The sequence below is a fragment of the Amphiprion ocellaris genome, chromosome 21, assembly GCF_022539595.1.
Source record: "Amphiprion ocellaris isolate individual 3 ecotype Okinawa chromosome 21, ASM2253959v1, whole genome shotgun sequence".
Taxonomy (NCBI): domain Eukaryota; kingdom Metazoa; phylum Chordata; class Actinopteri; family Pomacentridae; genus Amphiprion; species Amphiprion ocellaris.
This window is the reverse complement of record NC_072786.1, coordinates 12,513,997-12,530,820: the sequence shown is the minus strand read 5'-3', so window position 1 is coordinate 12,530,820 and position 16,824 is coordinate 12,513,997. Positions and strand designations below refer to the sequence as shown.

Below are 16,824 nucleotides of genomic sequence, written 5' to 3'. Positions count from 1 at the left end.
TGTACTTTTCTCCAGTGTATGCAGCCTCTGGATTATTTTATTATTCCCTTGATTATACTGAATATGCAGAATAAAATCAACTGAAACAATGAGTCTGTCAAGAATGAAAGTAAACATCAAAGTTGCACGATACTCTGACATTTTCTACTTTCAAATGTTAACATTCATTAAAGTTGAGATGAAAAACGGCTCATTTAAAGTGATTTGAAAGAACAAAGCTGTAGCAGATACCCGTCCAAAGTCAAATGTTTTAGACAACTGATACATTTATCATTCTTGTCTTCTGAGGCTGACAGTGTTTGACTTCATTTGAGATCTTTCATGTCAGTGCTGTGGATGTGGGAGTTTTTTTTTTTTTTTTTTTTTTTTTTTTTTTAATCCTTCGGAGAGCTCGAAAATATTTGGCCCAAAGCACTTTGAATTCATCATTCAACACTGCTGGCATGAAACCAGCTTTACATCACTGTCCCCCTACTGTCAAAAAGCTGAGAGCCCACCTTCAGCTTTCACAGCCAAAAGTAACTGTCACAGAAAAAGATCAAAGGATGACAAACATGAAAAGTTGCTGTCGGAACTCTGCAGGAACTTCCCTGACTGCCTCCAAAGTTTTTCTGCATGTGTAAAAGTCTTACCACGACAAAAAAATTTATTTATTTATTTTTTTATTTTTTTTTTTTAAACACATAAAATGAGAAGAAACAATGACAAGTTCATGCAAAGACTTATGAAAAATAAGATATATTTTGCTCAGCTGGGAGCTCAGTGTATATAAAGCATCACTTCTAGCGTACAGATTTGAGTGCAAGATGGACAATATTTGCATTTGTCTTTGAACTTAAGAGTATTAAAAAACAGAGAAACCATTCTTAATGTCCCATTTGACAAAAATACTGCAAGCCTTCCCTTAGAATGTGTTGGTCTTCTATCATTATATTTGATGGGGCTACATGACGTCCTTGGTGGCCATTCTGCACACAACTGCATCGAGCAGATTCCCACATTTCTCCTCCTGAGGAGCGATTTTGTACAGCTGTTATGGAGACAGAAAAAATGGGAACATGATTTGTGAGCATACTGCCAAAATCCAACACGCGCTGTAGAAAGTGTAAACAACTGAACATTGAGAGAGTCTCTGAATATAATCTATCTGGACCAAAAGCTCACATTTTAATTAACTCATATTTAAACATGAGTTTGTAAGCTACTGCAGAAAATTAGACTTTTACAGACACAGAGCCACTTGTCCTATATTCTGTAGACAGCAAATAATCAAAGCAGTCTTTTTGTCTGCCCCTAGATTATGGAGTATAATCTACCCCCACTCTGAAAGCTTTAGATTCAGTTTATCACTGCATCCTCAGATTTATTACCTGCTATTCCACTCATTACTGCTTACCGTACAAAAACAAGCATTGGCTTCTGCTTATATATAAAATCACTGATGGGCAAGATGCCACAACACATAACTTCCTTGTTAAATTCACCCCAAAATAACTATTCAACTCACTCAAGCAGCTGGCTAACGCTTTGCTAACATGTACGTACATTGCAGGTGGTAAAAATGCCTTTAGCTTTTCAGCCGCAGAAAGTTGGAACATCTTGCAGAAAACATTAAAGCTTTGTGCAGTTGAAATCCACGATCACTGACTATACTGGTTCTGAATGTGACAGTTTCTAACCGTGCTCCTTTCTTTATTGTCTCTTTGATTGTTGCCTTTTTAATCCCATTGGCTGTACTCTCGACATCATTGTAAATGAGGGCTTGTCATCAATAATTCCTCAATATTTAAATAAAGATTTGAATGAATGCAAAATGAATTGGGTCAACGGAACTGTATTATTCAACCTGTATCTTAAACATCTCAGTTTAATATTTGTTTAATATTCACGTTATATGGAATGAGAGACATGAATGAAAGCAGAAGTTAGAAACCTTTTTGATCTTTGCAGGGTCTGACAATGAGGAAACATCCTCCACTGGAACCTGCCGTCCGTCCACTCTGGCTGTGATGTCTGACAGAAGCTGCACCTCGTCTTTCTTGTGAACGACAACCACCATGACGGACTCATCGCCATCCGAGATCCCAAATCGTTTGAAGGCCTCTGAGATCTGTATTAGTGAAGGAATGCGAAAAGTTTCCCTGTACATCTGTTGTCACCTTCTACCCGGAGACAGTTAAACGCACAAATTAACATTAAAGCAAGACAGCGATGAAACCCAATATTTCTAAAATAAAGTCTTAATATTTTCAGAACATAACTGAAGGTTTAAGAGAAAGATAAAGTCAGAAAAAATAAATTAATACTCTAGTTCTTGAGATGGCTTTTAAGAAGGCAGGATTGGACATAATTTATGATGTGTGATTCAAAGCTTAGCTACTAAGATCCTGGCAACAACCTTCACATTAGCAGACAAGAGACCAGGACTGCTCTCAGCGAGACTGGTACCGTTTGCAGGACTGAATAATGGGATTTCTGATTCTGAACTGAAGAAAAATTTTGTCCGTTGAAACCACTGAAACAATCTAAAACAGCACTGAGGCGTTTTGGACCACCAGGTCCCAGGAGAAGGTATATCTGTGTGTGATCTGCGTTAGGACTCAACAGTTAATAGATCTAAATCTAATCTCTGTAATTTAAGATATGCATGATCAAGCACACCAGACCCAGGGTTTATTTATTATTATAATTATTACTTTATTTACTTTGGTTGCTGGTCAATACTTAGATGTTGATTTTAAGTCATACTGACTTCAGTCTCAAAGACAGTTTGTTTTCCTCCTGGAATTCTATTATTACTTTATTATGTAACTTCCCACAGTCAGAGCACTCTACCATTCCATTTAAATAATATAATAAATACATATATAAAGCAATTTGTATCCTTAAGTTTTTATCCTTGTATTAGAAAGTACAGTATTTTGATGGCATCTCATGTGGTAATGATCCATCACATGTTTTAAATCTAGTACACAATCAATCTGAATTTATTAGTATAGAATTTATTACAAAAATAGAGTGCTTAAGTCATTAATTTCCAGTGTGAAAAGCAATGAATAGATGCACGGTGATGTCGGATAATGTTCAGAATCAAAGTGGAAGCACATCAATATAAAATAAAATTGGACCTAAGATCGAACCTTGTTGGACACAAAAGGTAATGCGAGTTGTATGTGATGTGTATTTGCCTAAGGTGACTAAGGAAGTTCTTTTAAAAAGCAGAGATAAAAACCAAAACAGTGTAGCATCTAATAATATCACTTACATTATTAGTAGGCGACAGGTTGAAGATGATCTCTGAGTAGAGACTTCTGGTCTTCATTTTTCCTATTGTCTGTAAATGAACGGCTTTATTGGCAGCTACCAGCACTTGTAAAGGATCCACCAGCTGAAAATAAAAACAAAATCTGTTAATGTAAAGTAAGTCACATCCCTTTTTCCTCCTTATACTCCATTTACTACATTGCTTGAATGAAAGACCTGAGCAGTTAGAGATTTTCTGTTACTACTCATGTGGTTTTGAAAGGAAAATCTCGCCGGTGTTAGCCGATAGCTGCAAAGTAAACAAACATAGAGCATTTTTTTCATATAAGGTAGCTAAACACGACGAAAAAAGCTGCTCACCATTGTTGGGTTGATCAAGGCACCACTTATTTGACCATCGACAGCGCTTTGTCGCAACTCTGTCGCATTTTTTACTTCTTTGAAAAGCATTTGAGTCACTCTGCGGCCGGGGAAAAGCTCTAGGTCTTGTGTGTGATCCATGTTGAAAATTTTAAGCTGAAAAAATTGAGAAAATTACAAAACAGACTGGCAGTTAGCGGCGTGCTTCACGTGAAGTCTGCACACGGCGGGGGAACCATAACAGTGTGACACCGCTTGACAGGAAATGCCCTTCGTGGGGAAAAATACAGAAAACATTTTTTTATTTTATCAAATATTTTTAAAACGACATTTCACAATCGGTCATTCTACAGTAATTCATATGTATCTTAAGGCAATTAGTTTTTTGGTAGAAATACGAGGCTAAAGTTCTTAGCACAACCCCGGAAACAATACTTGGATAGAGTTTCGTTCCGAGCGACTTTACAAAGCGCACCGCCAGCTGTCAAATATCAAATCTCTTCCGTTTAGCTACACAGAACAGACTGCAGCCAGTTTCTCTCCGAATTGAGGTTGTTTGGTTATTTAATTGCGGAAATTTAACCGCTATGCGTGATACACAACAACACGACAGCTAGTTTTGGACTGAGTTCACTTGACGTCGTGTTTTTTCCTCGTCAAACATGGAGAAATTTGAAGGCTACATCTTCACTGCTCTCTGCAGCACCAACTTCCTGATTTCCTGCCTGCTGTTCTCTAAAGTTACCCGGGAGCAGAGGGAGCCGTACATGGACGAGATTTTTCACGTTCCCCAGGCTCAGAAATACTGTCACGGGAAGTTCAACGAGGTAAAGTGGGTTTCTCGATAGCCATGAAAGGGAGTCTGTCATTGTTAGGCGGATTAGGGTTAGCTAACAGCGCAGCTTTTGTCATGAAACTAAACTATGTAGCAGCTTGGAGGGGTTTTAATCTCCATGTTGGACATATAGAGTGGCATTAGTAAAGGGTCGTGTATTTCACGTAGCCCAGCTCTAACAAGAACAAGTCAGTTTGTAGTAAAGTGGAGCTTAAAGGATCAAAAGAGTTTTATTTCCTCTTTAAAGCTCTTTGTAATCCCGTAAACCTTACATTACTAATGGCATGCATATACATAACACACTATACATAAGAATACATGTAAAGAACCAACCAAAAATAAATGGGTTTAAAATAAAATTGCTACAACTGCATGTTTAAAGGTCCCATACTGTGCCACTTTTCAGCAAATAGTTTAAAGCCTTACAGGTGTTTTTTTTTCAGATGAAAATACTGCAAAGATGGTTTATTTCCCCATGACTGTATTCCTCCTGGTTTACATCCTGTCCTAAAAAGGCTGTTTTGGTTTCTGTAGCTTTAAATGTAGCTGAGCAGCTGCTGTCCACACCCCCTTCAGGAAGAAAACACTATCTGTTGTTAAAGGGCAGAGGAAAACAACTAATTGCACAGCAGCCGACACAGTCATGAATGAGTGTGTGAGACCAGGACTTTCTGCCTGAGCTTTCATGTTACATGGAAATACAACTGAATTACGATAAGATAAACTTTAGTGATCCCTCACTGGGGAAATTTACAGCTTAGTTTCACAGGATTCACAGCGCAGTCGTTTTTAACTTGTGTATACAATGTTGTGGTTATATATAGTTTTGCGGTGCAGTTTGGCAGCTGGGAAATGAGCTGAAAGTGACTACTGGTTAGCATGTAGTGTTAGTATAGCATCGACTAGCAGAAGCAATTGTCTTCATATTCTCATTGTGTTTATTTTACATTTCCAAGAGATGCAAAACAATTTTTAAAAGGGATTTTTCACCATGTGGGACTGTGAAGACGCTAGAATAACAGGATTTTTCCTTATTTTTTAAGCCCAAACAATTACAATCAGTTTTGAAAATACTTTGTAAGTAATTTAATAGTTTACAACACATTGATTAGTCACTGTAACTCTACAATGAAAGTGATTACTCATAAGCCTAATGAATGTCCAGTACGTTTACCAAAGAGAAACCACGATGCACCACAGCATCCCTGCCAACAGATGGAGCTATTGAGTTATTATGCTCGTAAGCATTGCAATTATGAGCTGAATAACAGACACATACACAACCTTATAATTGCTGGATTCCTGAACCTCTGAACACCAGTTAGTCTGATTTTTTGTTTATATAAAGAGGATAGTGAAGGGTCACAATATATTGAAATATAAAGAATTTTGACTTACTAGTATCGGTCAAGTCCCAACAAAAGCTCCAACACAAAGCCGGATTATCCATTTCCCACGATGCAGCTTGTACAGTGTGTTTCATTCAGCACTTCCTCCTGATAAAGATTCATGTTTTGCAATCCAGAGTAGCCTAAAGACATCTTTTGAGCTACAGAAGACGTCATACATTTTTTTCCACACAGAAAGAAAACTTGTCTTCATGTATAAAACATTTTAATGTCTCTTTTACTTGGTTGTAACTTGTGCAGTGGGACCCGATGATCACCACCCTCCCAGGCCTTTACCTCGCCTCCGTGGGAGTCATCAAGCCTGTGGTGTGGCTCGCTGACCTGACCGGCAAAGTGGTTTGTTCCACTGCCATGCTGCGCTTCATCAATCTGCTCTTCAACTGCGGCAACCTTTACTTGATCTACCTGCTCATCTGCAAGTTGCACCTCAGGGAGAAGGTAAGACGGGATGACGACGATAATGATCCCTTTTTATTATAGTTTTCCTTTTTTCTGATGTCACGTTACTTCTCTTCTAGACACGAACAACCTCACGTCGGGTCCTGTCAGCGTTGTCTCTGTCCACCTTCCCCGTGCTCTACTTCTTCAACTTCCTCTACTACACCGACGCCGGATCTACTTTCTTCATCCTCTTCACCTACCTCATGACGCTCTATGGCTGCCACAAGGCCGCTGCGCTCCTCGGCGTCTGCTCCGTGTTCTTCCGCCAGACCAACATCATCTGGGTCGCCTTTTGTGCGGCAACTCTGGTGGCCGCCAAGATGGACGAGGCCTGGAGGGTGGAGCACACGAAAAAGAGGGACGAAAAGTCGCCGCCGTCGCAGGTTCCTCTGTCGTTTAGTGGAGCGAAGAAGATAATCCTCTTCACCGTGGAGTTCCTCACCTCCCCTGGTCATGTGAAAGCCGTGCTGCTGGTGGCTTGGCCTTACGCAGCGGTCGGTGTTGGTTTCCTGGCGTTCGTGGTGCTGAATGATGGGATTGTAGTCGGCGACAGGACGAGCCACGAGGCCTGCCTCAACTTCCCTCAGCTCTTCTATTTCTTCTCCTTCTCCCTTTTCTTTTCCCTCCCCGTCTCGCTGTGTTACCACCGAGTCCTCCGCTTCCTGCAGGCTCTGAAAAAACAACCCTTGTTCTTCCTCTTCGTCACCGCCGTCTGTTTGCTCCTGGTTTGGAAGTTCACCTTCGTGCACAAGTACCTCCTGGCAGATAACCGCCATTTCCCCTTCTACGTGTGGAGAAAACTCTTCCAGAGACACGAGCTGGTGCGTTTCCTCCTCGTCCCCGTGTACGTCTTCGCCGGGTGGAATTTCCTGGACTCCTTCAAGTCACGCTCGCTCTTCTGGAGCTTAGCTTTCCTGGCGTGCCTCCTGGCCGCCACGGTGCCCCAGAAGCTCCTGGAGTTCAGGTACTTCATCGTCCCCTATCTGATGTACCGCCTCCACATGCCTCTCCCCTCTCTTCCCAGACTCGTTGTCGAGTTCCTGCTGTACACGGCTGTAAACGCTGCCACCATTTATATCTTCATTACTATAACCTTCCACTGGCCAGACACCACAGCCACGCAAAGGTTCATGTGGTGAAGAACGGAGGATTTTTTTTTTTTATTTAAGGAACTTCTGTCTGCCACCTTACAGATAACCAATACATGTGACAATTCAGAAAACAAAACAAAGCCTGTGTTATATCAAACAAAAATGGCACTTGTAAATATTTCCATCATTTTTGTGCAGTGTAATAAAATGTTGTTGGTGTAATACTGAGGGGTCAACCGATTGTCTGATCCAATATTCAGCATTTTGTCAATTATAATTATCCTTCTTGATAAAATAAATTAATCTTCTGAACTCCAAAACCTCCTGTTGGGTTTGACAGTCAGGTTATGGAAAAAAAAAAAATCACAAATAGTACATCATCTGGGAGAGCAAGAAACTGTAAAAACCTAAAGAATCGTTTCGTTTTAGACTTTCCATCAAAGCTTGAACCCTCTACGTGAGGCGTTGTTACATCAAAAAAATCTACCAAATTTAAGCTTAAAATTGTGATGATATCAAAATCAGATTATTCTACATGTTTTATTTAAGAATTTGCCAAAAAGAAGATGTTTGCTCTAACCAAATTGTTTTTAAAAAAAAAAAAAAAAAAAAAAAAAAAAAAAGTCTAAACTCTGAGCTCCTCAGTGCAACCATGAAGCCATGACTGACTTGGCGACAAAAATAAATCACATGACAACTATTCAGGGACATTTGGTTGAACTGCAGGTAGTGTTTACACAGAACAGATAAGAGACAAATTCAAAATGTAAATAGGAAAATATATGTAGTATGTAGACTCTTAAATTATTTTCTAGTATTTGTAACATTTGGGGGTACTTGTAAATGTTGATTCCAGGTTTTTTCCAATTTCTGTAAAAATAATCAAAGAAATAAAATGTATTTTTTTTCAGGATTTATGGCATTATAACTGCACAGAAGAGGTTTTTCAGTTCTGTCAACTTCTTGCCATGGTTGTTCTGTTTCCACAGAGATGCTGGACTTTATATTGCAGTAAAAAAAATGACCCCACAGTGAGTAAAAATGGGGCAACATTACCCAGAGACAGCTTGGGGTAAAGAGGGTTCATTTAAAAACGTGTTAGCTTTGAACTGATGCATCGGCAACTTTTGTTATTCCAAATTTTCATTGTTACTGCCAATGTCTATCAAGTCGAAATACTAGTCATCAGTCTCCTTGATTATTAGTAATCAAAATCAGCCTTGACAAGCCATATTGGTCGACCCCTATTAGGGATTGCTATAACTTACACACAGGGTCAATATTTCTAGTTAATGTGTCAAAGATAGAAATTTAAAACTTTGTAAGAGATGTTAAAAATGTTTAGGTTTGAGTTAAGTTTCTTGACAAAGGCTATGAACCCTGAACAAGTCCTGCCTGTTTACCTTAAATCAGTTATCAATTATGTGAAAATGACAAGAATATTAATCTAAAGTCCCTCTCTGGTTGTTGATTAAACCCCTAATAACTCATATTTGTGTATCATAGTTACATAATTAGAAGTTTTTCCATTAAAATAATAACCTTCCTGACTTAAAATGGCTTTAATGTGACTCCACACCGTTGCCTCCTTTTGTATTATTTATGAAGCCAAACTTGCTCAAACTGGAAACCGATTCTGCAGAAGAATTATAATTTGTCTTCTAGCACAACTTAAAAAAAATGAAAACTCACTGGAGGGAGTCTTTAATCATAAATAGTGACAGTTTAGTGTTGGTATCAGCAATGTAAAATCACTGGTACTGCTCCCAATCACATTGATTTGTTTTGAAGAGAATTTACTGTATATAAAACTTGTTTCTACCTAAATGTAATTTTGACACATTCTGTGAATTAAGTGTGAGGCAGAACTTTTCTTACTTTAAATGTAAAAATGAAATCCTACAAAACCCATTTTGTGGATACAACTGTTGAACAAGCTGTAAATATGATTAAAGAGACCAAAATAGCCATATCGCTCTGAACTTTTATTGTACGGTAAGGTTGACGGATGACTGACATGAAGTTTCTGATGATTTTTTTTTTGCCATTGAAGAACACTGATGGACACGTTTGACTTTATTACAATTGGACCATTTGTAGATCTACATCCGTTTTGCATTTCTACTTTGACGAAGCCATACGGATCCATTGGAGGAGATTTTCATTGTTAATTTAGACGTTTTTGTTTGTGAAGTTTACTTCTGTACTTTGTGATGCACTTCTGGCCTTCTGTATGCTCCCTCATCTGAAGGATTGTGTTTTTTTGTGTGTGTATGATTAATTTCACTGTTATTTTCCTGCTCTGTTGCCTGAGGTGTAATGATGAAGCAGATCTCAAACCCCATTAAACTCTAGTTGCCTTGGTTTGTGAGTTTAAGCGATGAAGCTGAGATAAATCTACATCAAAATTTGTGTAGTTTATAATTTTAGACTTTGTTCTTGCATCAAATATGTCTGAATTACATCCAGTTCTGTTGCTTTTTATGTGGTCTTGTGTCCCACTTTCCATCCAGCTGTATGTTTGCTGCTCCATGTTGATACAACCTTGGAATAAAATGTTTTCAATTAAGTCTATAGACCAGTTGTGGCAAGTAACCAATGATATGCACAATTTTGGGTCCAAATTTCTGTTAAAGTAAAGCGTAAAGTGAGCAAAAGGTGAACAGATTTCTAAAAAAATATATAAAGTTAAAAATGATTTCAACATTTAAATGTAAAAGACAACAATGAAAAATGAGTCTTGCTTAAAAAGTTTCAGAATTAAAAACTAAATGGCCCAAAGCCAACGTCTGCACTCAGTAACACCACCTTGGGCAAATATCACAGCTTATAAAAGCTTCTGGTAGCAGTTTAGGGTTTTAAAGTTTACCTTTGGGAGGTTTTTGCCTTTTCTTCCTGCAAAATCTTGTAGTTCTGGAAGTTTCTTGGGCCCTCTTGCATAAACTGGGTTTGCACTTGCACTAATTGTCAGTAATGTTTAATGCTCTTGATGTTGTCCTCTGTGGACAATTTGACTGTAATTGGCGCTATATAAATAAAATTGAATTGAATTGAATTGAATTGAATTGTGGATTGAGAGGTGCATTTAGGATCATTATCCTAAATTATCTCCTTTGGCAGATGTTTTGTTCCAGAATTAGCTGCTATTTAACTGAATCAAGCCCAAAGCGTGATGCACCCACTCCTGTCCTAAACGGTTCAATAAATTCTTCACCCTTTTCTCTCCAAAAAGTTATTTTCCAACTTCATCAGTGCACAGGACTCATTTCAGAAATGCCTGAGGCCTGTTTAGACGCTCATTTGCAAACTGAATTTTGTGACGAGGACACAGGAAAGGTTTTCCTCTGATTGTTTATCCATAATGCTAATGTTGGGTCAGTTCACCACCGTTCCAAATTTTTTTAAAAACTCCCTGAAGGTCTTCTGTATCCAAACTTTTTTGTTTTGCCTTTCTTGCAATTCTACAAGCACTTCTCTCTGAAAGCATTCTTGGATATCCACACATCAAATTAACCTCCACCATTCCTACTGATTTCTTTAGAAACTGAGGGAACATCTGCCAAAAAACACTTACCTGTCTACTGCTTTGTGGACATCAGATATTTTAAATTTTCAGAGTGCTGATAAGAGAAGCTGTTGGCTGTTTGGTTGAGGTTTGAGGAGTAAAGCTCTAAAACTAGCAAATTGAAATCACCTGGCTTTTTCTAATGATGATTGTAAACAAGCCACAACCCTACAAAGCTAAATAAGGTCTGGGAGTTCCAATCTGTGGGGATGTCCAAATTTTTGCCTGGTTCTGATTTTATTTTGTTCACTCTGAAATTGTACAAAACTGAAATATACACTAATTGTGCTTGTGTTAAAAAAAGAATGTGCAAACTTTGACTTTATGCCGTTTTGAGATCAGGTTAATTTTTTTACTTGCAGAAACTGAAAATTGAAATGCCGACATTTTTGTTGTAGCTACCACAAAAATCTTAACTGAAGCCAACAAACAGAGCGGAAGAAGGCAAATACAGGTTTATTTAAATAGTTTATAGCATTTATTAATCTTGTTTCTTGGCTTGAATAATAAATGTTTACGTTAGACTTTACTGTTTACTTCCTCATTGTTTGGGATTCCCACAGACAGTATATAATAATATATCATATATTAAAAGATATTGCAAACTTATCTGACCCATTAAAACCAAATATATGCAGAAAAATATTGCAAACTTGCCAATTTTGTGACAAAATATGAAAACAACCAGAAAATATTTTTTAGCATTGAATTTTCCTGCGATTTGGACGCATCCTGATGCATAAAAAGTGCTGTCAGCCTATTAAAATCCATAATCCAGTGTATTTAATCACATTTTACAGCTGGAAACAGAAAAAACGTGATTAACTCAGCGTCATTTATTAATTGTTGTCATAAAATTAGAAAATACAATGAAGTTGCTTTAATTTCTTGACAGTAGATTCTTATTTGTGTGTTTTCAGACTGATTCTGAGCCAGAATCAGTCACTAGGAGGAGCCATAAGACAAACCTGGACATTCCTGTGAACATACATGCAATTTAATATGAAGTAAATCAGTCATATTGGTTATAAATTAAATGCTGTATCTCTGTTTTCACGGCTGAGTAACACTGAAAGAAGCACTTAAGCTTTAGGTTTGTGTGAAAGCAAAGCATTAAATAGTGAGAAGTGGGCCTTGAAGACAGTTTGTCCAAATCAAACTCTAACAAACAGCACTGCTTTTAAATAAAAATGGAATTACAGCGAAAGAAGGGTGGCAGAACATCAGAATCTCATATTCTACAGTACACAGTGATCACTATTATAAAACCTAGAGGTGCCTTTGTTGCTCGGAGTAATTTGGAGTCTTCGTTATTTTAGGAAGTGAAAGCTCAGTTGGGAGAGAAAGGAAAACATGATTGCTCTCCGTCTAACCTGTATCATTAGCAGATTCTAATTACATCAAGCAGCGTGGGGGCAGATCACAGGAGAGACTTTAATAAAATCAAACTGGGATGATTATACAAATGTTGATTGCACTTCTCAGTCTCTGAGCCTGCTGAAGGGAGACTCTGTGTGTTCTGTTTGCTTTGCTGCACAGCGTTCTAGTAGTAATCCACCAGAATATATAATGTTGTGCTTTGCTGAGCCTCCCTGCTTCTCTTTCTTCCTTTTCACTGCCTCATTGATTTTTACTTTGAGGGGTGATGAAGGTTCAGATTAGTCTTTCTCACCACCATGTTCTGGCATTTTTAAAATTACAAGCTAAGAGGGAGACAACGTCATTTTTTAAAAAATGTTCGAGGAAAATGAGAAAATAAGTTGCAGAAAATACACTGATGGGCCTTAAAAATACAGAAGCTCATTACTAACAAAAACGTTGAAGGAAGCAGAAAAAAAAATCTAATGCAAGAGTTGATATGAGTGTATTTGTTGCTGCTCATTGCAATGGCCGTGACATGATTCCATGTGTGAAAGAAAGATCTATTTGTTTATTTATTTTTTACAGAGCGCAAATTAAATAAAGAATAAATGTTTTATGGCATTATACAGCAGGACTGGATATTGGGAATAGGGTATGAGCAGGAAGGGATTAGCAATAAAATTTAATGAAAGGTAGCCAGCTGGCAAATCTTTTTTAAAAATAAATTGATGAGGCCCCAAAACAGAACCTTGTGGGACTCCACATTCAAATTTCATATGCTCAGGTGTCCAGCTAGTCCATATCAACACCATATAACTGTAATTTACTTAGTTTTGCTCAAATATAATGACAAGGTGTTATCTAGCAGGGAAAAAAGAATCTACTTAACATTATCAAACTTATGTAAAAGAAAATGGCGAGGCCCCAAAATGGAGCCTTGTGGTACTCCACATTAGTCATATACACTCAAGTGTATTATCACTGTGTCTAAACTAAAATTTATATCAACAGTTAACAGTTGGCAAAAAGGAAAAAAATGTACTAAACACTGGTCATTCATTTATAAAATAAAATGACGGGGACTCAAAAATGGAGCCTTGTGGGACTCCGCATGTGATTAAATACACTCAAATGTATTATAAACTTGTCTGTTTGTTGTCTAAACAGCTGCTCTACCAGTTTACAACTAGTTCTCTGACACCATATAACTTTAATTTAGAAATAAAGATGATATGGTTTATTAAAAACTTTAAAAAATCAGTGAATGTATATTGTAATTATTACTCTATTATCTAATTAGGAAAAAATTTAAGCAACTGCAATGCAAAATTATGTACTTACTCGTACTTATTTTGCTTTTTCTCATATATTATGATTTGTACTTATTGGTTGGACTAGTTTTAGTTTTGGCCATATTCGACTTCCATACAATTTCTTTGTGAATTTGTAAACACACATTACTCCAAAGCAACTCTCTGTTTTTCATACCTTTATTGCTCTCTCGGACTTTAATTTGCATGAATGTCCGAGGCTCCTGGTAAAATAATTAAAGTCAGATCCTCAGGAGGAAGCCATTTTTTTCCCAGAGTCAGAGGTGAAGAAGAGGGTCAACACGGCAAGATGCTGAGGTAGATTTTTAAAAATGTAATCAGAGTTTGTTACTTAATCACTTATTGAGGTTACACAAAAGCTGTGGGAGCAGAAAATAATTAGGATGAGAGATGATGGAGGGGAGGAGAGAGTAAAGAGGTCAGGAATAAAAGAATCCCATTACAAATAGGTGATTAATAATTGCAGTTAAGGTCTAAATAAAAACGTACACTTGAAATTCATTATCGTGACTTCATTTTTCACTGTTTTGCATGTTAAATATGAATTTGTATTAAATGACCAAACTGTATGTCTTCAAATACAATTTGCAAGAGGTGAAGATGAATTGTAATTCTGAAATGTATGCTTTTAATGTGTAGTGAATTAAGAAAAGGGGGCTATGTAGATATTAATATGTCGAACGCTATCATTTCTAATGAACAAAAGCATTCAGTGTGAATAAAACTTGAAGTCTTTATGAGCAGTTAATCACGCTGACAGTATTTTCCAATGATTGACTTCCCACTTAACTGATTAATTAAAGTGCTTGGCAGCCTGAGAGGATAATTCAAGTGTAAAAAAGTGATAAATATTGGAACAGAAACTGAGTGTCAAGAGCAGTTGCAAACTTTTAAGTGCCAATTTCAACACAACGGACTTCAGATTCATTATTATGCAGTTGTACTGTTGAACAAATAGAGCTTTTTCTTGGATCTGCAGCTGATATTCTTCAAAGTACAGCAACAACTGAAAATACGCATCTGTGAAAGCCATTATGCTACTTTTCCTGTTGAAATCGATGGATATCAAGTTTATTTTGGTGAATTAGATGTATGTTTTTTATGATTTTTAAGAATCACATTCCAATTCCTAACTCTACAGGTCTTTCAGTGTCGTGAAATCAGTGTATCAGAGAATAAATCTGAGTTTTAATGAAGCATCTACTTCATTTATTAGAGTTGTCACTGTCAGCAACAATATCTCAAAGGCAAGTCACTTGTCTTTCCTGATGATTATTATCACCCTTACAGTGGGAGGTTACAACACAGACCTTTTGCTTTTCTCCCACTGCCTCCTGGGATGGAAACACAGAGATCATGTGGGTTTGAGTTTGGAATAAATATCTCATCGAAGCTCTGGATATCCATTTAATATATGCATTACAAAAACATTGCCGTATATAAAAGCTACTCATTCCCAAAATGCTCCTCTTGTGTTTGTTTTCCCTTCCAGCCTCGTGGGTTTTGTAGTATTTGGAACCTTCTGTCATGTCAAAGTGAACGACAAAACACAACCTCACACCAAAATAATTAAAACTATCCTAAGCTTACACTGTAAAAAATAATGTTTAGGCTAAATAATGATAATAACAACAATAAACAAACATTACATTCAGCTGAAGGAATTAGCTTTTCCTCTAAAATCTTAATGTTTGGTGGCATAAATGTTTTTAAATTGATTGCTTACAAAATAAAAGTTGCTCCAGCTTATATTGCTGTGGTATTTAAGAGGATTTTTTATGTGTTCAGACGTTAATTACTATAATATGACCACAGATTTTTTTTTCTTTAATTTGATTTTCCTCTGTGGCTTTGGGTTTTTCATTATGTCATGATTAATTTCTTGTTTTATAATTTTGAACTGCAGTTGTGTATTTGAACATGCATTATTTTAAATCTTAAAAACAAAACTAATATGAATTTAAATTACGCACAATACTAAGTTGATGCAGTTACAATACTATTACACTGAAGTCAGCTCATTTAAAATAACGTTAAAATAAACTTCAAAAGTTCATCTAAATAGAAGAACAAAGCAGTAGGAATAGATTCTGTGAATTATTTTTTCTTGGGTTGTTGTGTGCTAACAGTTAGAACTTATAATTGATTGTTTTCTGACGTATTTTCACAGATAGCCTCTGTAACGTTCTTCTGTAAGGAGAAGATCTATATACAGTTACACTCATCGCAAGTGTGCGTGTGTGTGTGTGTGTGTGTGTGCGTGTGCGTGTGTGTGTGTGTGTGTGTGTGTGTGTGTGTGTGAGTATGTTGTGAGTGTGTGGAGTCAGCAGAGCGTCGGTTACATCACTGCTGTCAGATGAGTCTCTGATGCCTCCGACACTCTTGACCCTTTCACTATACATCCATCAGCTTCCTACACTTCCATGTCAGCACACATACATGTGTTCGCATGACACACACTCTCATGTGTGGACGGATGGAACCACAAGCACTCCAACAAACTGCATGAATCAGGAAGTCCACCGGATTCCCAGACGACTTATTTCCTCCCGTCTCGGTCACACAACTTTTTATTCAGTGAGGCTCCCTGAACTCCATTTGTCTGCCTCTTTGTGTCTCGCTGCATCATGGTGGAAACATACTCACAGCTAAAGCCACAGAGAAATACTTAGTAATGATGTGTAATATATCAATCCAGGTGAGGGAGAACAAGTGGCCCCATATATACAGACAATAGAGACAAAGGTGAGGTTTCTCTGTGGGTGTGTTGTGCAGCTATTTAACAAAGCAACATCAACATAAACCATTATTGAACTGAGGAACCAAGAAGGTACTTTGTCTCACTTAGCCCTGTTCAATGCTGATGTACACTGTAAAAAATGAAGGTTTTTAAAATTGCTTTACATGAATAATTGACTGTTATTTTGCCGATTTTACCGTTTTGTTAAAATCACACATATCTTGTAAAATCCCAGAAAACTGCTACGACTGTTTATTTATTGCTGTATATAAACATCATTATTTTACAGATATTTGCAGTAGTTCAAAGGAAAAATTGCTTTAAAGACTAAAAAAAAAGAAGATATTTTACAGATTGTTATTGTTTTGTTGAATTAAAGCTGACATCTGGTAGTATCATATAAAAATATGTTTCAATTTATTAGTC

General features: G+C 37.2%; 2 protein-coding genes across 2 annotated transcripts; one reads left to right on the top strand and one right to left on the bottom strand.

Moving 5' to 3' along the window:
- On the bottom strand, positions 1-3,878 carry tprkb (Tp53rk binding protein). The gene is made up of 4 exons (XM_023291739.3): positions 3,625-3,878; positions 3,266-3,388; positions 1,934-2,110; positions 1-1,030 (listed from the first exon to the last, which is right to left on the bottom strand). Exons 1-4 carry the CDS (start codon positions 3,763-3,765, stop codon positions 944-946), a joined length of 528 nt encoding a protein of 175 aa, XP_023147507.1. The 5' UTR covers positions 3,766-3,878; the 3' UTR covers positions 1-943.
- A 229-nt stretch (positions 3,879-4,107) lies between these two features.
- On the top strand, positions 4,108-9,969 carry alg10 (ALG10 alpha-1,2-mannosyltransferase). The gene is made up of 3 exons (XM_023291738.3): positions 4,108-4,451; positions 6,109-6,306; positions 6,387-9,969. The coding sequence occupies exons 1-3, from the start codon at positions 4,287-4,289 to the stop codon at positions 7,446-7,448; spliced, it is 1,425 nt and encodes a 474-aa protein (XP_023147506.2). The 5' UTR covers positions 4,108-4,286; the 3' UTR covers positions 7,449-9,969.
- Positions 9,970-16,824: the final 6,855 nt, after the last annotated feature.